The following is a 16,512-nucleotide window of genomic DNA, read 5'->3' on the forward strand; positions in this document are numbered from 1 at the left end:
ATGGCGGCGCTGCGCGGGCGGGCGCTGCTGGCCACGCTCGGAGCGCGGCTCAGGGCCGGGCCCCGCGCCCCGCTCCGCTCCGCCGCCTCCAGCCCGCCGCTCTACGATGTGGTGGTGTCGGGCGGGGGCATGGTCGGGAGCGCCATGGCCGCCGTGCTGGGTAAGGCTGTGACCCACTCCCTGCAGTGTGAGGTAACCCTGTATAGGATCTCAGTGTCCGGGGTCTGCTGAGGGATCCTTGAGGGATCCTGCTCTAAAGTTCACCGGAGGCTGTTTGGTGAGCCGGTCAGTGATGAGTCAGGCCATATCTCTGTGTCTGTCCAGTGTTAATGGGGCGGTTAACTGGAGTTTTATAGACTGTAGTGTTTCTGTCAAACATGCTAATCCTTAAATAGCTGATGGATAATGTCACCCTTAGCTAAAATGCTTTTCTGATTGTAGAATCACGGAATTAAATATCACGTAGTTCCAACCCCGTCCTGGGTGCAGGGACACTTTCCATAGACCAGGTTGCTCCGAGCCACATCCAGCCTGGCCTCAAACACCTGCAGGGTTGGGACATTTACAGCTTCTCTTCATTTACACCTGTTCCAGTGTCTCACCATCCTCACAGCAAAGAACTTCCTCCTATCCAATCTAATCTCTTTCACTTTGAATCCATTTCTCCTTGTCCTGTCACTACATGATCTTGTAAAAAGTCCATTTTTGTCTTTCTTGTGGGCTCCCTTCAGGTACTGTGAGGCCACAATTCAGTCACTCCTAAGCTCTCTCTTTTCCCGGTGAACAAACCAAATTTGCTCAGTCTTTCCTTGTGGGAGAGGTGCTCCATCCATCTAATCATTATTATCTGATCCCAAGTTTCATTCTCTAACCCAGTATTTTAAACACTAATACCAAGTTAAAATGGAGCCTTTGAGATCCATTGCTTTGTATCCTTAGAGATCCTGAGAGTACTGACTGCTCCTTTATTTGCAACATGGATTCAGAAGGTTGCAGTAGTGACAGAAACCTAAAAATATAGTGCCCAGAAGATCAAAGATGCTGAGCGATCAGTGCTTTGCAAGTATAAGGGCTTACCTGGCAAGTTTAAGTTCTGCTTGTATTGTTAAACAAGAGCCCAGTGGATTTGAGAAGGATCCCCTCCAGCAGTGGTACCTAAGGCTGACAAGCAGGTTTGGGACCTCTCAGGAGATGAGATTATTACTGTGCATAATCTGGAGATTATGCCCAGGACACTGCTGTCTCTAGGGCTGCTGTAGTAGTAAACTCTAGATGATGAAGGACACCACTTCTGTCCTCAGTGCCTTCTGCATCTGTGGTGGTTGGGATGCTGCAGGCGTGGCCAGCTCAGCTGCAGTGTTTTTTACACTTTACTTGAGTCTTCTTTTTCTTTTCAGTTCTCTTTATGTGGAAGTTTAAAGTCTAAACTGCCTGTGCTATTCCATTGTCAGAATGAGAGGACAGGGAAAATATTAATGTAATTGCTACATATCACAGCAGTTTTATTTTGATCTCTTCCTCTATAAGCAGAATTTATGTTTAAGCTCTGGAAAATGTGTTCTGGAGTAAACATGGAGTAAATATTGAAGATTTCACTTGATAATACTCCAGTAATAAATTTTCACTTAAAAATTACACAAATTTGTACAAAAATGTAAGCTTTATGTAAAAGGGAAATATGTAATCCTTGCTTTAGCTGCAAAAGAGTTGTCCATCTCAGTAACAGGACTGTAGTCATAAAGCTTTAACATACAAAAGTTTACCTGCCTGGTCAACACCTGTACTGTATATGTAGTTCTTTATTAAGTGTTGCATCTACTATGTCTTATTACAAGAACTCAAGTGTTTTGCTTTTGATATTTTTGGCAGGAGCATTGTAACAAAGCATGTATGTGCTTATTTTAGGGCATGACATCCACTTCCATGATAAAAAGATTGCTTTGCTGGAGGCTGGTCCTAGGAAAGAATATGATCACATGCCAGACAGTTACAGCAACAGGGTCAGTTCCATCTCCCCAGGATCAGCAACCCTCCTAAGCAGTAAGTATGATTTTATTGTTTGCATTTTTAACATTTATATTTGAGCTGGTTTTGTTGAAACAAAAACCCTTTTGACCATGTGTTGCCTTCATCCTAACATCATTAGGATTATTTGCCTTTGTCTCTACACGCTGAGTTGTGGTTATTAAATCCAAATTCTCTTGATAACAAGGATCTGTGTTCTGGTATCTTGGTCTGATTTGTTATCAAATAAATATTTGTGACTTTAGGCAGTGAAAGATTGTAAAGTGCTCTCTACAGCACCTGGAATGTTCTATTCACAAAAGAAGCTTAATACTTTGTAGTCTGGTAACTCAGTCCTCAATTAATGAGGATTAATTGTCATTTTAAAGAGATATGTGAGCCTTGAATCCTTTTGGAGAAAGAAATGTTATTTACAATAATGGCTGTGCATTTCTATGTCTGTTTTATTACCCAGTGATGGAACAGTGAGAGCTGTCTGTTAGGTCAGAGGCTCATGGAGAGCTCTTGTTTCTTTCCTGCTGGCTTATGTTAACAGTAAAACAATGTGATTCTGGAGCTGTGATAGCACCGAGGCAGACCTGGCACTGTCTAGGGAAGGTGCGAGCCAAGCCTGAGTGTAGTCAGGGAAGAGTGGAGGAGAGTGTGGAGTGAGCTTCAGTTTAGTTTTGGTCTCAGTGTCCCGTGTGAACCTGTATCTCTGTGCATTTCTGTCCTTTTTCTGTTTCAGGTTGTGGTGCCTGGGATCACGTCTGCAGCCTGAGACTCAAACCCTTCCGGCGAATGCAGGTGCCTTAGGGCTGCAGATACACCTTGTGTCTGTCTACTCTGAATGCTCAAAAGTACTTGCATCAATGACACAGGTTTTTATTCCTATGGTAAAGGGCAGGTCATACTTATGTTCATTTCTGTCTCCTTTTTGTGGGTAGCAGTCTGCTCAGAAATACCTGTCCCCAGGGCCTTGATGTTACAGGCTGAAAGGTGGATTCCTAGTGGCAGCTGTAGATATTGAGGCTTGGGTATTAGCCAGGAGATAAAGGGTGTGTTGGTTTGGCTGGGATAGAGTTTCTTCTCTTAAAGGTGGCCTGTATGGGACAGTGATTCAGATTTGTGTTGAAAACTGTTGATAGCACAGGGATGTTTTAGTTATTGCTGGGCAGCACTTACACAGTGCCAGGGCTTTCTCACACTGCCCTGCCAGTGAGCAGGCTGGGAGTGCACAAGAAGCTGGGAGGTACACAGGCTGGACAACTGACCCTGGCTGATAACCCATACCATATGGTGTCATGCTCAGCAATAAAAGCTGAGGAAAAGAAGAAGGAAACATGGGAAGTTTGGAGGGATGGTGTCTGTCTTCCCAAGTAACCATTATGCTTGATGGGGCCCTGCTCTCTTGGAGATGGCTAAACTCCTGCTTGCCCTTGGGAAGCAGTGAATTAATTCCTTGGATTGCTTTGCTTGAATGTGTGGCTTTTGCTTTTCCTATTGAACTGCATTTACCTCAAGCAATGAGTTTTCTACTTTCATCCTTTCAGTTTTCTTCCCCATCTCAGTGCAGGGGAGAAAGGAAGCAGCTGTGTGGGGCTGAGCTGCCTGCTGGGGTTAACCTACAGCAAGGCTGTAGCACAGCTTCCTATGTCAGTTATGTAACAGAAAAGTAGGGATGAAAAACTTGACTTGGAATTACTTTTTGAGCTTAAGCTAAATCATTTAATGAAATTAGTTATGTGGTGCAATTTAGTAGCTGGGAACGAACAGTAATCCAGGATGTTTCGTCTAGTTCTATATTTCTAGATTACCGTGTCTTTTTGCTGTTAAGTCCCTGAAATGGACTTCTTTATCACATAGCTTCATGTAATGTATTTTTTCTTCGTAGGTGTGGGATGCTTGTTCAGAAGCCATGATCGTTTTTGAGAAAGATGACTTAGATGACATGGGTTACATAGTGGAGAATGATGTCATTATGTCTGCTCTCACAAAACAGTTAGATGCAGTAGCAGGTAGAGGACAACTTCTTCAATGTTTTATTTCCTGCAGATAGCTTTCAGTTACTTGCCTTCTGTTGTGTGCTAAGTCTTGAGAGGGAGAAATTTGTCTAACAAGTAATTCTTGAGAAATGGGCACCTTCTGGAATTGGGAAGGAGGGAGAAATCTGACTTCCAAAGGCTACAGAGCAGGATATGTAGTTCTCCAAAATACTTCAAAATTTGACTTAATTAAAAAATCTGTACCTCCTTGTCCAGAGCAGGCCTTACAGTGACAAGGGGCTGTCCATATCTGGTTTTTTGGGATGCCTTGAGAATTGTAGGGTGAGCTCCTAGGGTGCCGTTAGGACACCTGCATGGCCTTGGCTGTTGTAGCGATGTTTCCTTTTCCCTGTCCGTGTTGTGCTGTGACCATGGTATTCTGTGTTCCCATCAGACCGTGTGGAGGTCTTCTACAGGAGCAAAGCAGTTGGGTACACCTGGCCCCTTCCTTCCCATGGCTGTGACACAAGCCCTTGGGTCCAAGTTGAGTTAGCTGATGGACGCAGACTTCAGACCAAGCTGCTGGTAACTAAGCTCTTTATTTCTGTTCATAAGGCATCATCTCTAACCCAAGTCCTTTCCACTGGTTTGGTTCCAATTCCATGTGTGCCACTCCACCCATGTGGAGCGCTAGAGTGAGGTGAGTGGCTAGCCCTGTCTGTGAGGGTGTGGGACACTGGGCATGGCCTTCTCTCTGCCTGCTGCAAGGAGATGCTGCTGAATATGAGAAGAGCAGAAGGCGCCACCTCTTCTAGTTTTGGGGGGATTTTTTTTTTCTGAATGAGCAGACAATATGCAGATGCAGTCTGAGGTTTTTAGAGTGAAATATTAGCTCCTAATGTTTCTAGGAGCTGCTGAAGAAGTTGCTGTGTATCTCTTTGCTTTACAGATTGGTGCAGATGGTCATAACTCTATGGTCCGGAAGGAAGCTGAAATTAAGAACATTGAACATCAGTATGACCAGTCAGCTGTGGTGGCAACTCTCCATTTATCTGAGGTAAAATTCTGCTAAACTGACTCTTCCATAAGCAGTAGAACCTAAGAGGGTGATCTGGCTTGCTGCCCACTTGCTTCTTTCCACTGTAGGCCACAGACAACAATGTAGCATGGCAGCGGTTCCTTCCCACCGGGCCAATTGCTCTTCTTCCGGTAAGGTGTTTGTATTTTTTAAAATGTTTTTGAAAACTTTTGTAGTCTAGTAACTTTATTTCATGCCTTTCTGTGTTAGTTCTGTCTCTTAAGAATTTGCACATCTGCCCTTCACTTGTAATTTATTGTGTTTTCCCCTCCTGCCATCTCATTCTATCCTTGGCATTTCTCACTTGTAACAAGTTGGGCAGGAACTGTAATTTTCAGAGGCAGTGTGAGGCAGGGCAGTGGAGAAGCCTTTGCACTGAATGTTTATTTTGTTTCTTTTTCTCTTGATATTTACCCTTGAAATTCTCTTAAACTAGCTGTCTGACACTGCCAGCTCTCTCGTCTGGTCTACATCTCATGACCATGCATCGGAACTTCTTGCCATGGATGAGGAAAGCTTTGTGGATAGCATCAACTCTGCCTTTGTGAGTATCAGCCTCATGGCAGGGAAGAGGCTTTAAAGAAATAGAACCGAATTCTGTAGCTGAACAACAGTAATGGGAGAGGTGCATTCTGAAGTTCCTTCCTCTGATGAGAATGATATTAAAGAGGCACTTAGCAAAGAAAAGATGACCCCTTGGGACTGAATTAAGTTAGTTCTGAAAGTCACAGAAGTTAACTTAAATTTCCAAAAGGTAGGAAGAGTAGGCTCATCCTAGTTGGAAATTTGTATGTCCTAAAATGGTGAAGATGGTTTTTTCTACTGTATAGTTTTGTCCAAGTGGTTAAAATTCAGTATTGGAACTCAGATTTTTTTTTTTCACCTGGGTTCTTTTATGGGTCTAGTTTGGGTCAGCTTCCAAAGATTTGTTTGTCTGTTTCAGTGGAGCAACATAAACCACTCTGACTTCATTGACACTGCCGGGGCCATGTTTCGTTCTGCCATTTCGCTGCTGAAGCCCTCGGGGACTGCAGTCCGTCAGCTGCCCCCGAGCGTTGCTGGCGTGGATGCAGAGAGCAGAGCCACGTTCCCCCTGGGGCTGGGCCACGCCACAGAGTACGTCCGGCCCCGCGTGGCTCTCATCGGGTAAGGTGCTCAGCGCCACCCTTGGGGGGCGGGTGGCACGTGGTTAGAAATGACCCGAGGACAGCGGGGGCACGTGGTTAGGAATGACCCGAGGACAGCAACTCCCCGCCAACAACTCAGATGTTAGAAATGATACATTGCTCCACTCTGACTTTACCCAGATCCGGTTTGTTCTGGGTGCCCTCCTGTCCTTTTTATGAGTAGCTTTCTGCCCATTATCTGTGCTGTTTGTGTAAATTGAAAGATAATTATTTCCCTTCCCGGGTTTGTACAGTCTAGTGAAACAATCCAGTATCTCATGCTGGATCTGTACTTCCTCTTACCTTATACCAGCCATTCTGAGCACCACTTTGAGTTTTTAACTCACCTTTTTTGAACACAAATGACAAAAATTACTCCCATGTGGGATGTCAGAGACTTTTGTATGGTGGCCTGTTCAAACAGAAAAATACCTCATTTCTTATATTCTAAGGTTGCATGTACTTTCTTCTCTGCCCCAGCTGCAGTATGGTGGTAACTTTCAATAATTCTTGGATGCTGTGCTACACTTTTGTGTGGTGCACTTTTCATCTTACCAACCTATGAACCACTCTTAGGAGCACACTGTGCTTTATAGCTTGGTAAAGCACATGATCTTGCATTTCATATCAAAACTTAATCTGATTTCTTTTACTTTGTGACTCCCACAGCAATGTTTGTCTTTGAGCTTTACAGATAAGTCTGTTCATAGAAGAGCCTGATTTTGTTTCTATTCAATGATAACCCCACCTCTCTTTTATACTCATGATATCTGTCCACTTGTGTTTGTGCAATGTGCCATTGACAGAGCTCCTGTTGTGCTGAGGTCACTTACAAAAACATAAAGGCCTGTTCCACATGTATCTGAGAGGACTTTGGCTAGTCACCTCTTTATAATTTTTCCTTCCAGACCTGCTTTTTGTTACCTCCCCTATGTCTTGCTTCTTACAACTGGAGAGGCAGGCAGGTAGTTCAGCATAGCATGCAAGGAGGTACTGGATAAAGTGCATATGCTGCTCTAAGGTGGTTCATTGCAAAGAGGTGAGGAGTGCTACACTGTCCCTTCTGGGGTTTGTCAGCCACTGTGGCTTTCTTCAAGAAGGGAAATAAATTTCTGTCTTCTCTTGCTCCAGGGATGCAGCACACAGAGTCCACCCACTTGCAGGACAAGGAGTGAACCTGGGCTTTGGTGATATTGCATGTTTAGCTCATCACCTCAGTGCAGCAGCCTTCAACGGGAGCGATCTGGGTAAGGCTCCAAGCCAGCATTGGGGCAGGAAAGGATTAGTCTCCCAGGCCTTTGCTGCAGTCCCTCTGGTTAGCATGCTGCTGTCTTGTGTTTGAAAGCTTTGGTGAAGTGAAGCAGTTCTTGATTCTTGGATGCAGTTTCCATCCCACGAATCTTAAAGCTGCTTTAAAAAAAATAAAGCTCTGCAGGATGGCAGTTAGAGATGTGGTGGGATGAAGAGCACTAGCTGGTGGAAAGAGGTCTTTATTGTGATGAACCATTTCTCTGTTCTCTTTCAGTTCCCAGAGGAAACTGCTCTGTAGTTAAGATGCACAATTGTTTGTGGCACATCAAGTGTAATAGAAACATTCAATTATCTCTTCCAGGCTCCTTAAAACACCTCCTCAAGTTTGAAACAGAACGTCAGAGGCATAATGTCTCCTTGTTAGCTGCTACTGATATGCTAAAAAGGCTGTACTCTACCACACTGGCTCCTCTGGTGTTGCTGAGGACATGGGGATTGCAAGCAACAAATGCCCTGCCTCCTGTCAAAGTAAGGATCTCACTTCAGTGAGGGCTGTAGGAGTTCATTCTATTCTACTATTCATGAAATATGCACAAGATATAAAGATCTTTGTTTGTTTAAAATGAAACATTTTTGGTTGGAAAATACTATTTTAAACTGGGGGGTTTGTGTCCTGAATGGGCCTGAGGAGTTCCTAAATAACTGATGACTCAGTAGAGACTTTTTCCCCCCCCCTCCAGCACAAGGGATATAAAAGATCTAAGTGTCTTATATTCTGTATCAGTAATTAGGAGTTAGAGGTCATCAGAAATATTTGGCTTTATTTTGCTATGGAATTAGTGTCAAACCTTGAATTATATTCTAGCAATGCACAGAGAAGACAGGCCTGTGAAGAAACATCTTCACTAAGAGATTGGGTGACTTCCCAGAGGCAGTGTGCAGCCCACACTTAACTGTTTCTGTGCTGTTTTGCCTTGTGAATTGTTCCCTCATGGCAGAAGTTCAAGTCTCTAAAATGGGAATTACCTGAGGAGGGTGGTGGTGAGTTTCTGTCTTAGACCCTCTGTTTGCAGCCCATCTGCCTGAACTTTTCACCCTCTTGACCCAGTTGTTGGATTTTTGTGAGGTTCCTTAAGCCCTCTGCTCTCAAAGCTCCCAAGCACCAGCAAATTAGATTCTCATCTTTGGATTTCAATTTTTACTTCATTTATTCTCCATCTTTATATTAAACACAGGTGCCCTGTTTCCTTTGTGTCATGGTCACAGTTGAGACACTTCCTCAACTAAAAATCAGTACATTCCTAAGGCAGAGCAGCTGCCACTGACACTGTCTTCATTAAGGAAGACTATGCTGCTGCTTCAGTGCTCACAAGTTTTTTTTCTCTTTCTCTGTTTAAAAGAAAAAAAAAAAACAGTTGAAGATGTCTTTTTCTGAGCACAGAACCCATTGGAATTACCAGTTTTGTACTACTTGGGAAGGACAGGAATGCTACAATTTTGTTAATTTTCTAGGACATCTGGATAGGTTCTCTGTGTGTGGCTAGAAAGCCTGGCCAAGAACTGTTGTTCATTTATATGAATGGGAATGTGCCTAAAGGTTCTTTCTAAAACACATGCTTATGAATTACTTCTCTTTTTCTTCTCTTTTAGGAGCAAATCATGGCTTTTGCCAGCAAGTGATCTGTTGTCAGTCTGCCTGTCAGCAGCTTGCCAATGAATGCATTGCCTTTAAAAGGACTGTGACTTACTTGAATCTTTGAATTTTTATTTTAATTTACAATAAAATTGAGGGATTGAGCTGTGTATTACACCATCCACTGGTTTATGCAAAAGCTGTCACATTTGCCCTCCTCAGGAGGATTTAGGGTTTCTTTCCATAGTACCATGATGTCTTCAGCCACAGAACTAAGTACAGTATGTGCTTTTAATCTGGGCCTCCTGAATTGAAGATTAAGGTGCAAACAGCTGTCTGTCTTTTTTGGCAGACACAGTGCTGAATTTTGCCAACTGCTGGCTAATTTTTAACAGCTTTTGCTGCTTAATTACTTTCAGTTTCTTCTGATATGATTGCTAGAGCTGTAACATCACTCCTGGCTTCTTGGCACCTCAGCTCAGACAGAAAGAGTAGTTTGCAGCAGAGAGAAACAACACATGGTGGCAGATGTATTTTAAAAGTCTGTCTGTTGTTCTTTCACCCTTTTCCCTGCCTTTCTCTTGGTGCTTTATTTAATAATGGTGTTTCTTGTGGAAATGGCTAAGGGCTCCATGGAAAAGATACAAGGCAACAATAATATCTAGGAAAGAAAACTATACCACAACATCTTCAATATTGTTAAAAATGCTTTAATTACTAAAATAGACAATTCAAGATATTCTGTCTTCGGTTCCAAACACCAGCATCTTGCATTAGACATTTGCCACTCACAAAATTAAACTAAGCACTGCCCATGGGCAAGATTTACACATATGGGTGACCAGTATCAGAAACTAACATCAGAAAGAATGAAACTGAAGTGAAAGCTATTACTTGTGCTTCTGCAGTCACTCATATTTGGCAGTCCTTGTTAGTGCCTGGCTCAAAGACATTACAAAGGAAGAGATAAAAATCAGGGCTGCAAGTAGAGCTCTTCTCTTAAAAGGCTGCTTACTCTTTAGGTAATAAATAATCTCATTGCACTAGGGTAAGTGTGAGGACTTGACTGGGTTGTCCAAATCCCCCCACCCACTTCAGTTCAGATGTAAACAGCAGGGGCTCAATTCTGCAAATTCTTGCAAAAATAAACATTTTAACAGAGTTTTTTGTTTCTCCCATAACTGAAGGATCATGCCAGTAACAGAGAGCAGAAGTTCTGCTTCAGTTAACGAATTGTGCCACTGACAAATGAAGGCCCTGAGCATTCAGATTAAATGCAACTTTGGTACTGGGAAGCAGATGCTACCCCCTAGCATTTGTAGTACCAGAGTCTGAGGAAAAGAATGCAGAAAAAACAACTTCCTTTGCATGGTACCCTTCTTATAGCCCCTCCTTGCTTCAGACAAAACCCAGCCCCTCCAGCCCTCCTCAGGGCTGGTGTGTTTTCAGGGGGCAGATAACACTGCTGCTTGTCCCTTGGGTAGAGCATCCCACCTTCAAAATACAGCCTCACTGCTGCCAGCTCTTAGCCCCAAGATCCAGGACGAGTTTGTCATAGCACTGGCTCAGACTGAAAGATGATTTCTGGATTATTAAATTAGCTTGTTCTTAGGGTAACTCAGCCTGGCCAGTAACCACTGCACCCTACTTTGTGTTTTCTGAGAATACAGAAGTGTTCACTGAAGACATAATGAATGCATTTGCAGTCACCTTGTTCTGCAGACCAGACCATATACCAAGTTTTGCCAACAGTAGGAAGAGGAATAAGAAATGTTTATGGTTGAGAAGAGGCTGCAATTACTTCCTTCATGTTCAAACAGAAACTTCTAGAGAGAAAGGAACAGAACTTAGGCGTGACACAGGAATTTCTCAATGTGGATCTCAAACAGATTCTGGTAAGGACCACACATGTAGGATGAGCATGTCCTGTTTCAAAAAAGCAGCCTGAATTTATGGCAAAGTGTCAGTGATAAGTATGGATGGCTCCATCTGCAACCCTTGGCTTCTTGTTGCTGACTGAACTTGTTCAATCAAAAGCATGCCTTGCATCCTTGTGCTGTAAAACCTGAGATATGAGAAATGGTAGCTTCATCAGCCACAGGCAAACTTGCACTGCTAACTAGAGGAAAAGGACTAATAGGTAGTCAGTAAGTTCACAGTAAGGCAAATTTCTAAGTCTCCAAACTGTTTGGCAAGACCATTGAAGACATGAGTGCATGATTTCCTCCCCTTGCTGGGAATTACCAATTATTTTCAAATCCAGTTTGCAGAGAAGGCAGCGTGAGGGCAGTCTTTGGTTTGACAGAAAGGTGTTTTAGAGCAACTGAGACACTTGGTAACTGCAACTGCCCACCAGGGAAATGTTCATCACAGGACATCAGTGGCTAGAAGTTTCCCTCAGTCACATGAGCAATACCTCTTTGTTGTGATGGGGTAAATTCACCTGTACCTTACACATCCCTTGAAGAGGTGAAGACAGTAGCAAGCTGCCAATTATTTCATGGGGGGAAGAAATCTCTACAGTTGTTTTTACTTAGGGCAATGGGTGGGTTTGAAATGGGAGACCACACCTTAGAGCTCACTCCAGCAAAAGGGACTGTGGTGCTCAGACCTCTTGCTGGCCCAGCAGGCCATGCTGGGCTGTGCCCTGCCTGCTGTCCTTGGGATAGCACCAGACTTGACTCTTAGGTGAGCACCACCTCAGGTCAGGTGTCCTGAATCAGTTCCTACAAGAACCTGAGGAGTACCAGCAGCAGAGGGAAGAAGGCTGTGGATGTGCCTTGCTGAGAGCAGAGAAACAGCTGGCTCTCACAGCAAACTGAGCTGTCAGATCAGCCATTTCATCTGACTGCAATCTCCTTGTGGGTGGAATGTGACAAGCTCATCTTCTGGCAGTTTCAATAGCTGGCACTGCTGCCTCGTTGTGCCAGCACAACTATGTGTTATGACTACATGCTAAATGAATAAATTTATCAAGTCTGGTAGTCAGATGTATGGTGTAGCTGCACAGACTTGGAAAGGGCAGCAAAACTGAAACACAGGCACACCTTCTGCTTAGGAAATGCCTACTGCCTAAAAACTGCTTGGTAAATGACTATGTTCTAGCCAGCACCTTTCCCAAAACCATGCCCAAAGTGTACTTACAGCAGGCCCTTGAAAGACTGGAATATTCTTGCCATGTATTTGCTAAGCTAGCAGCTGGATTTTTGGAACACTGAGGTTGGCAGCATCCAGAGTTGTTCACTTTTCTCTGCATCACTGTTGATGCTATTCCTAATTTCTGTATTTAACATCTCACAAGCAAATTTAAGTTATTTATGTTTAAATAGAAGGGGGTAGGGGAAGTCATGTGTCTGTAGTCTGCCACTACATCCAGGAACTCTGTGCTTCTAACAAACTTGCTGGTGAAAGCTGATTTTGAGCCCCTTGCTTATTCTCTGCTGGAGTTTAGACCTTTTGACTTTCTTAAGGCAGATTCTGGATCATTTATGGCAATCACAGTTATAAATCATACTCTCATTAGGCACAATGCCAATCCAGGGTAAAGAGCTATCATATATTTTTGGTCCATGTTCTGCTCTGTGACCAGTCCAGCTGAACACCATACCTGGAGATTGCCATTTACTTTCTCAGCATTTTCAGAAATGCTGAAGTCCACAGCAGTATCACAAGTCAATAAGTCATTCCCAGAGACTGCAGCAGGTAAAAGGTAGCACCCAAAGTCCAGCTTGTCTCTATGTTGTTTACTTTCTTTGTCAACTATAAAAGAAGAAAAACAAGTTATTCCTGACAGTTCTCTAGATTCATAAGTTACACAAATGACAGCAACTACATGTTACAAATCTGGAAAGATTCAGTAGATAATTAGTCAGAAAAATTGACTAATGCATGTTAATCAATAGAGATTTAACTGTTTTTTCTCACCTTTAAGACTGTGTTGTCCCTAAATCCAAAACCTTCCTTTAATAAAGCAGTGATGTAAGTGAGATCCATACAGAGGAAAGGACTGGCTGAGTTGTACCTCTCCATGTTATCACAGACTAGAGAAGGAAAAAAGAAAAAACAAAGGGATCTCAGCAAAATAAGAGCTTTTATCCACAATGTACATTTGAACTGAACTCAAGCCAAAGCTTTCTAAAACAAGGCACCCTCTTCTATTACTGGTTATGCATGACACATGGTACACACTACAGAGCTTCTACAATGTAGTGAGAATAAACCATATAGTACATCAATGTTCTACAATGTTGGAGAATAAACCATATAGTACATCAAGTTTCTCTTAACTCCATCAAAACTACATCTTTTATTACAGCAACATGATCCACACAGCTCTTTTGAAGAACCTCTGCTCAACTGATAACTAGCTGGGTGTTGGATTACTTATTTTTTCAGGAACACAGCATCACTTGTTTTCATCTCTCCTCCATAGATGGATCCAGTAATGGATTCCACTTTCTAGGATGGCAGTTGAGTTTATTTTTCCAACCACACTTGTCTAAGGAAATGCAAGAGGCTATTGCCCAACCACCCACTCCCTTGCTGCAGCTAAGTCAAGATTCTGTATTCAGGGTGGCAGTGACTGGGAAATGTATTTACACTAAGGGTCATGTTCTACTCCTACTGTCACTGCCCTGTTCTAGCAGCAGCAAGAGCAGAGTTCACTTCCTCCTAAGAAAAGATAAGCAGCATCCTTCTACTATTGAAATGAGATAGAGAAGAATTAGTTAAGGCTCACAGAATTGATCTCCTGATGGTCTAAAGCTAAGTAAGTGATTTGATAATGTTAGGTAAGATCTTAGCTATGTCTTTGGAAATAAGCTCTCTCACTATCCAGGGAAAAAATAACAACCAACCCACACTCAAACTTTAGAGCCTAATCCCCCTATTCAAAATCATCCAAGTTTCCAGGGAGATTAAGTTTAACTGAAAAATCATTAAAATTTAGGCCTTATTTTAGGAAAAAAGTCAGTCCTGAACTACGTAATTAAGCATCTTCTGCTGAAAAATATGGTATTCTCATTGTCTTGAGAATGATCACAATACAGAGGTTATTTGCTTTTAGCCATCAGCAGCCAGGCAAGGTGGGAGCTCTTTATCCACAGGAGGTACAAAACTAGAACAAGCATTCAGGAAAAAGGACAGGGGGAGGTAAAGGAATGTGGAAGAGGTTGCCAGTCTTAAAAACCCTCTCCCTCCATTTTGAGATTAAATAGGATTTAAGGTGACAAACTTACAGAATTCAGTGCTCTCCTTAACTCAGAGTTGCAGTTTGACAGAAGCTCTTGATGCAGCAAATTAATTTTCTTTTGTAGTGACTCTATGAACTACCTCCTTCTCCTGAATAGAGCTGTAAATCCACCAACCCCTCACTGCTCTATCAGTATTGTCTTCTGCATTAGTTAGTCTTGGACTAATAAAAGTAACATGACAGGTGTAAAGTGCAATAAAGGTTAAATAAATTTTCTTTTCTTCCAAGTCACATTATGTGCTGCCCACACATTGATATTTTTGTTATTTCTTGTCCAAACCAGTTTCCCTGCTCATGACAATTACCTTCTTTGGCTTTTCTTTCAAAATCTCTCACTTCCAAAACACCTCCGCGTTCATAATCTGAAAAAGATGTGAGAAAATATCGTCATAGACCTGACAGCATTTGAATTCTTTATCCAACTTGACCCTAGAGCAACTCAGGGATGCTGCACTAGGAGTGAGACCTGCTTGGAACAGAAGACAGAGCTGCAGGTGTGACTGGAGCCCGGAGCACATTTCATGTGCTGAACACCAAACTGCAGTGACAGATAAATGTCATTCCCTCGAGGCATTTTGTGTATCTCCTCTTTCTCAATTGCTTTCCTCTGCTCCCCATGGCTCCAGCCACCAGGGTTCCTCTGTCACCTTCTGGAAGACATGCTCACATGCAGGAGATTATCCCAAATTTACCGATTAGGTTGGTGTCAGCTGCTCGATCATAGTAATAGGAGAAAGCATAGAAGGAACTTCCACGTATCTCCTCTGGCTGGTGAAGTTTCCCTTTGACAACCTTGAGTACTTCCAAGTAGCAAGGCTTGAATCCTGTTTCTCCTGTCAGGAAAAACACAGACTGGGTGAGCCAAAGAGCATATGCAAGAGATGGAAGCAATAGTGGCAACAGGATGAAAAATTAAAGAAGCAGAGATTAAAGCATCAGAACAGGAGCTTACATATCCCTTCTGTAATCCAACATGGCATCTACACACAGGCAAGGACTCTAAAAGCCCCTCATCAAGGAGAACTGGTTAGAGCAGATCACTGCTGTGTCTGAAAGAAGGGCCACACAAACTACTTCCATGTCAGGCAAAACTCCCATTGACATGTTCTGTGGCCAGCAGAATCTTCTACATTTGCTGCCACTTGTTAGATAAAACCTTGCTTTCTCTCCCCAGCACACTGTAATTTTACCAACCTACTCCACACATATGAAATCTGCAATTCAGCTCTCATGTCTCCAGTCTGTTCAAGTCTATGATTGCAGCAGACTCACTCTCTCTACACAGCATTAGAGATTTATTATTATTAGAGACTTAAGAAACAATTCCACAAGTGAGATTAACTGGTAGGCCAAAATGTTTGTACCCTAACATAAACAGAATTTTTGCACTTTGCTCAAAGCCTCAGAAAAACCTCTCTTATTTGTACAAGTAATTCTAAACATTTCCTATAAAGGTATGATTTGTAATAAGAGATCACAGTCAGAGGACAGGGGTACAGGTCAGCTACTCTTACAGCTTCAGATTTTAATCTGGATTTCTCAGAAGTCAACCTTTGCAACTGGACAGATATCCTTCATATCCCAATCATCATCAGTTAACTGAGGAAATATTTGACAAGGAAAAACTCAGATTCTGGAGATAAGACTTATTGTAAAAGAAACAAGTCTCCTTAATTTACCTTCTTTGTTGCCACCATACTGATATTTCACTCCCCCGAAGTGCCACTCTGCCTCCAACTGCTTAGGCAAACAAGAACTGCGGAACATTTGTCCATCCACAACTGGAAATAGAGCAGAGAGGAGACTCAGGAAGCACAGGATTTTACATAGCTATAAATCAATAGCAGAACCAGAAAAGCCTGAAAGATCTTCATTAAAGTCTTTAAGCCAAAGTACAAAAATCTGAATTGATGGATGTGGCACTAACTGATTACAAATTAAGGACCAGTTTCAAGTCTGGGAAAGTTGTGTCTGTTTTGTCCTGCAAATAGCAGAGCAGCCAGGCTTGTCATTTTTTAATGAGATAAATGGTACAAAGGTATCTGGATAATAGCTGTTCACCACAAAAGACAAGAAATGAGACGTAATAATCACACAGATGCACAAACCCTAATGACAGCAGATAACAAAGACAAATAAAGCAA

At 42.7% G+C, this 16,512-nt stretch overlaps 2 protein-coding genes across 5 annotated transcripts in view; one reads left to right on the forward strand and one right to left on the reverse strand.

Moving 5' to 3' along the window:
* On the forward strand, positions 1-9,289 carry COQ6 (coenzyme Q6, monooxygenase). Its single transcript, XM_058807955.1, has 12 exons — positions 1-160; positions 1,906-2,040; positions 2,753-2,811; positions 3,899-4,022; positions 4,444-4,574; positions 4,939-5,046; positions 5,136-5,198; positions 5,504-5,611; positions 6,011-6,213; positions 7,365-7,480; positions 7,846-8,012; positions 9,135-9,289. The coding sequence occupies exons 1-12, from the start codon at positions 1-3 to the stop codon at positions 9,162-9,164; spliced, it is 1,404 nt and encodes a 467-aa protein (XP_058663938.1). The 3' UTR covers positions 9,165-9,289.
* Positions 4,641-16,512, reverse strand: part of ENTPD5 (ectonucleoside triphosphate diphosphohydrolase 5 (inactive)) — a 27,796-nt gene continuing 15,924 nt past the window's right edge. For 3 of the 4 annotated variants that reach the window (XM_058807957.1, XM_058807958.1, XM_058807956.1), the window contains exons 10-14: positions 16,048-16,149; positions 15,061-15,201; positions 14,674-14,730; positions 13,042-13,157; positions 9,807-12,876 (exon numbers count right to left, since the gene is read on the reverse strand). In XM_058807957.1, coding sequence (XP_058663940.1) covers positions 12,790-12,876; positions 13,042-13,157; positions 14,674-14,730; positions 15,061-15,201; positions 16,048-16,149 — 503 coding nt within the window. In that variant the 3' untranslated portion in view covers positions 9,807-12,789. Of the gene's footprint in view, positions 4,979-9,806; positions 12,877-13,041; positions 13,158-14,673; positions 14,731-15,060; positions 15,202-16,047; positions 16,150-16,512 lie in introns of those variants that run through there. The other variant, XR_009274897.1, reaches the window with a different exon arrangement.

Source organism: Ammospiza caudacuta, chromosome 6 (genome assembly GCF_027887145.1).
Source record: "Ammospiza caudacuta isolate bAmmCau1 chromosome 6, bAmmCau1.pri, whole genome shotgun sequence".
In the NCBI taxonomy this organism is placed as follows: Eukaryota; Metazoa; Chordata; class Aves; order Passeriformes; family Passerellidae; genus Ammospiza; species Ammospiza caudacuta.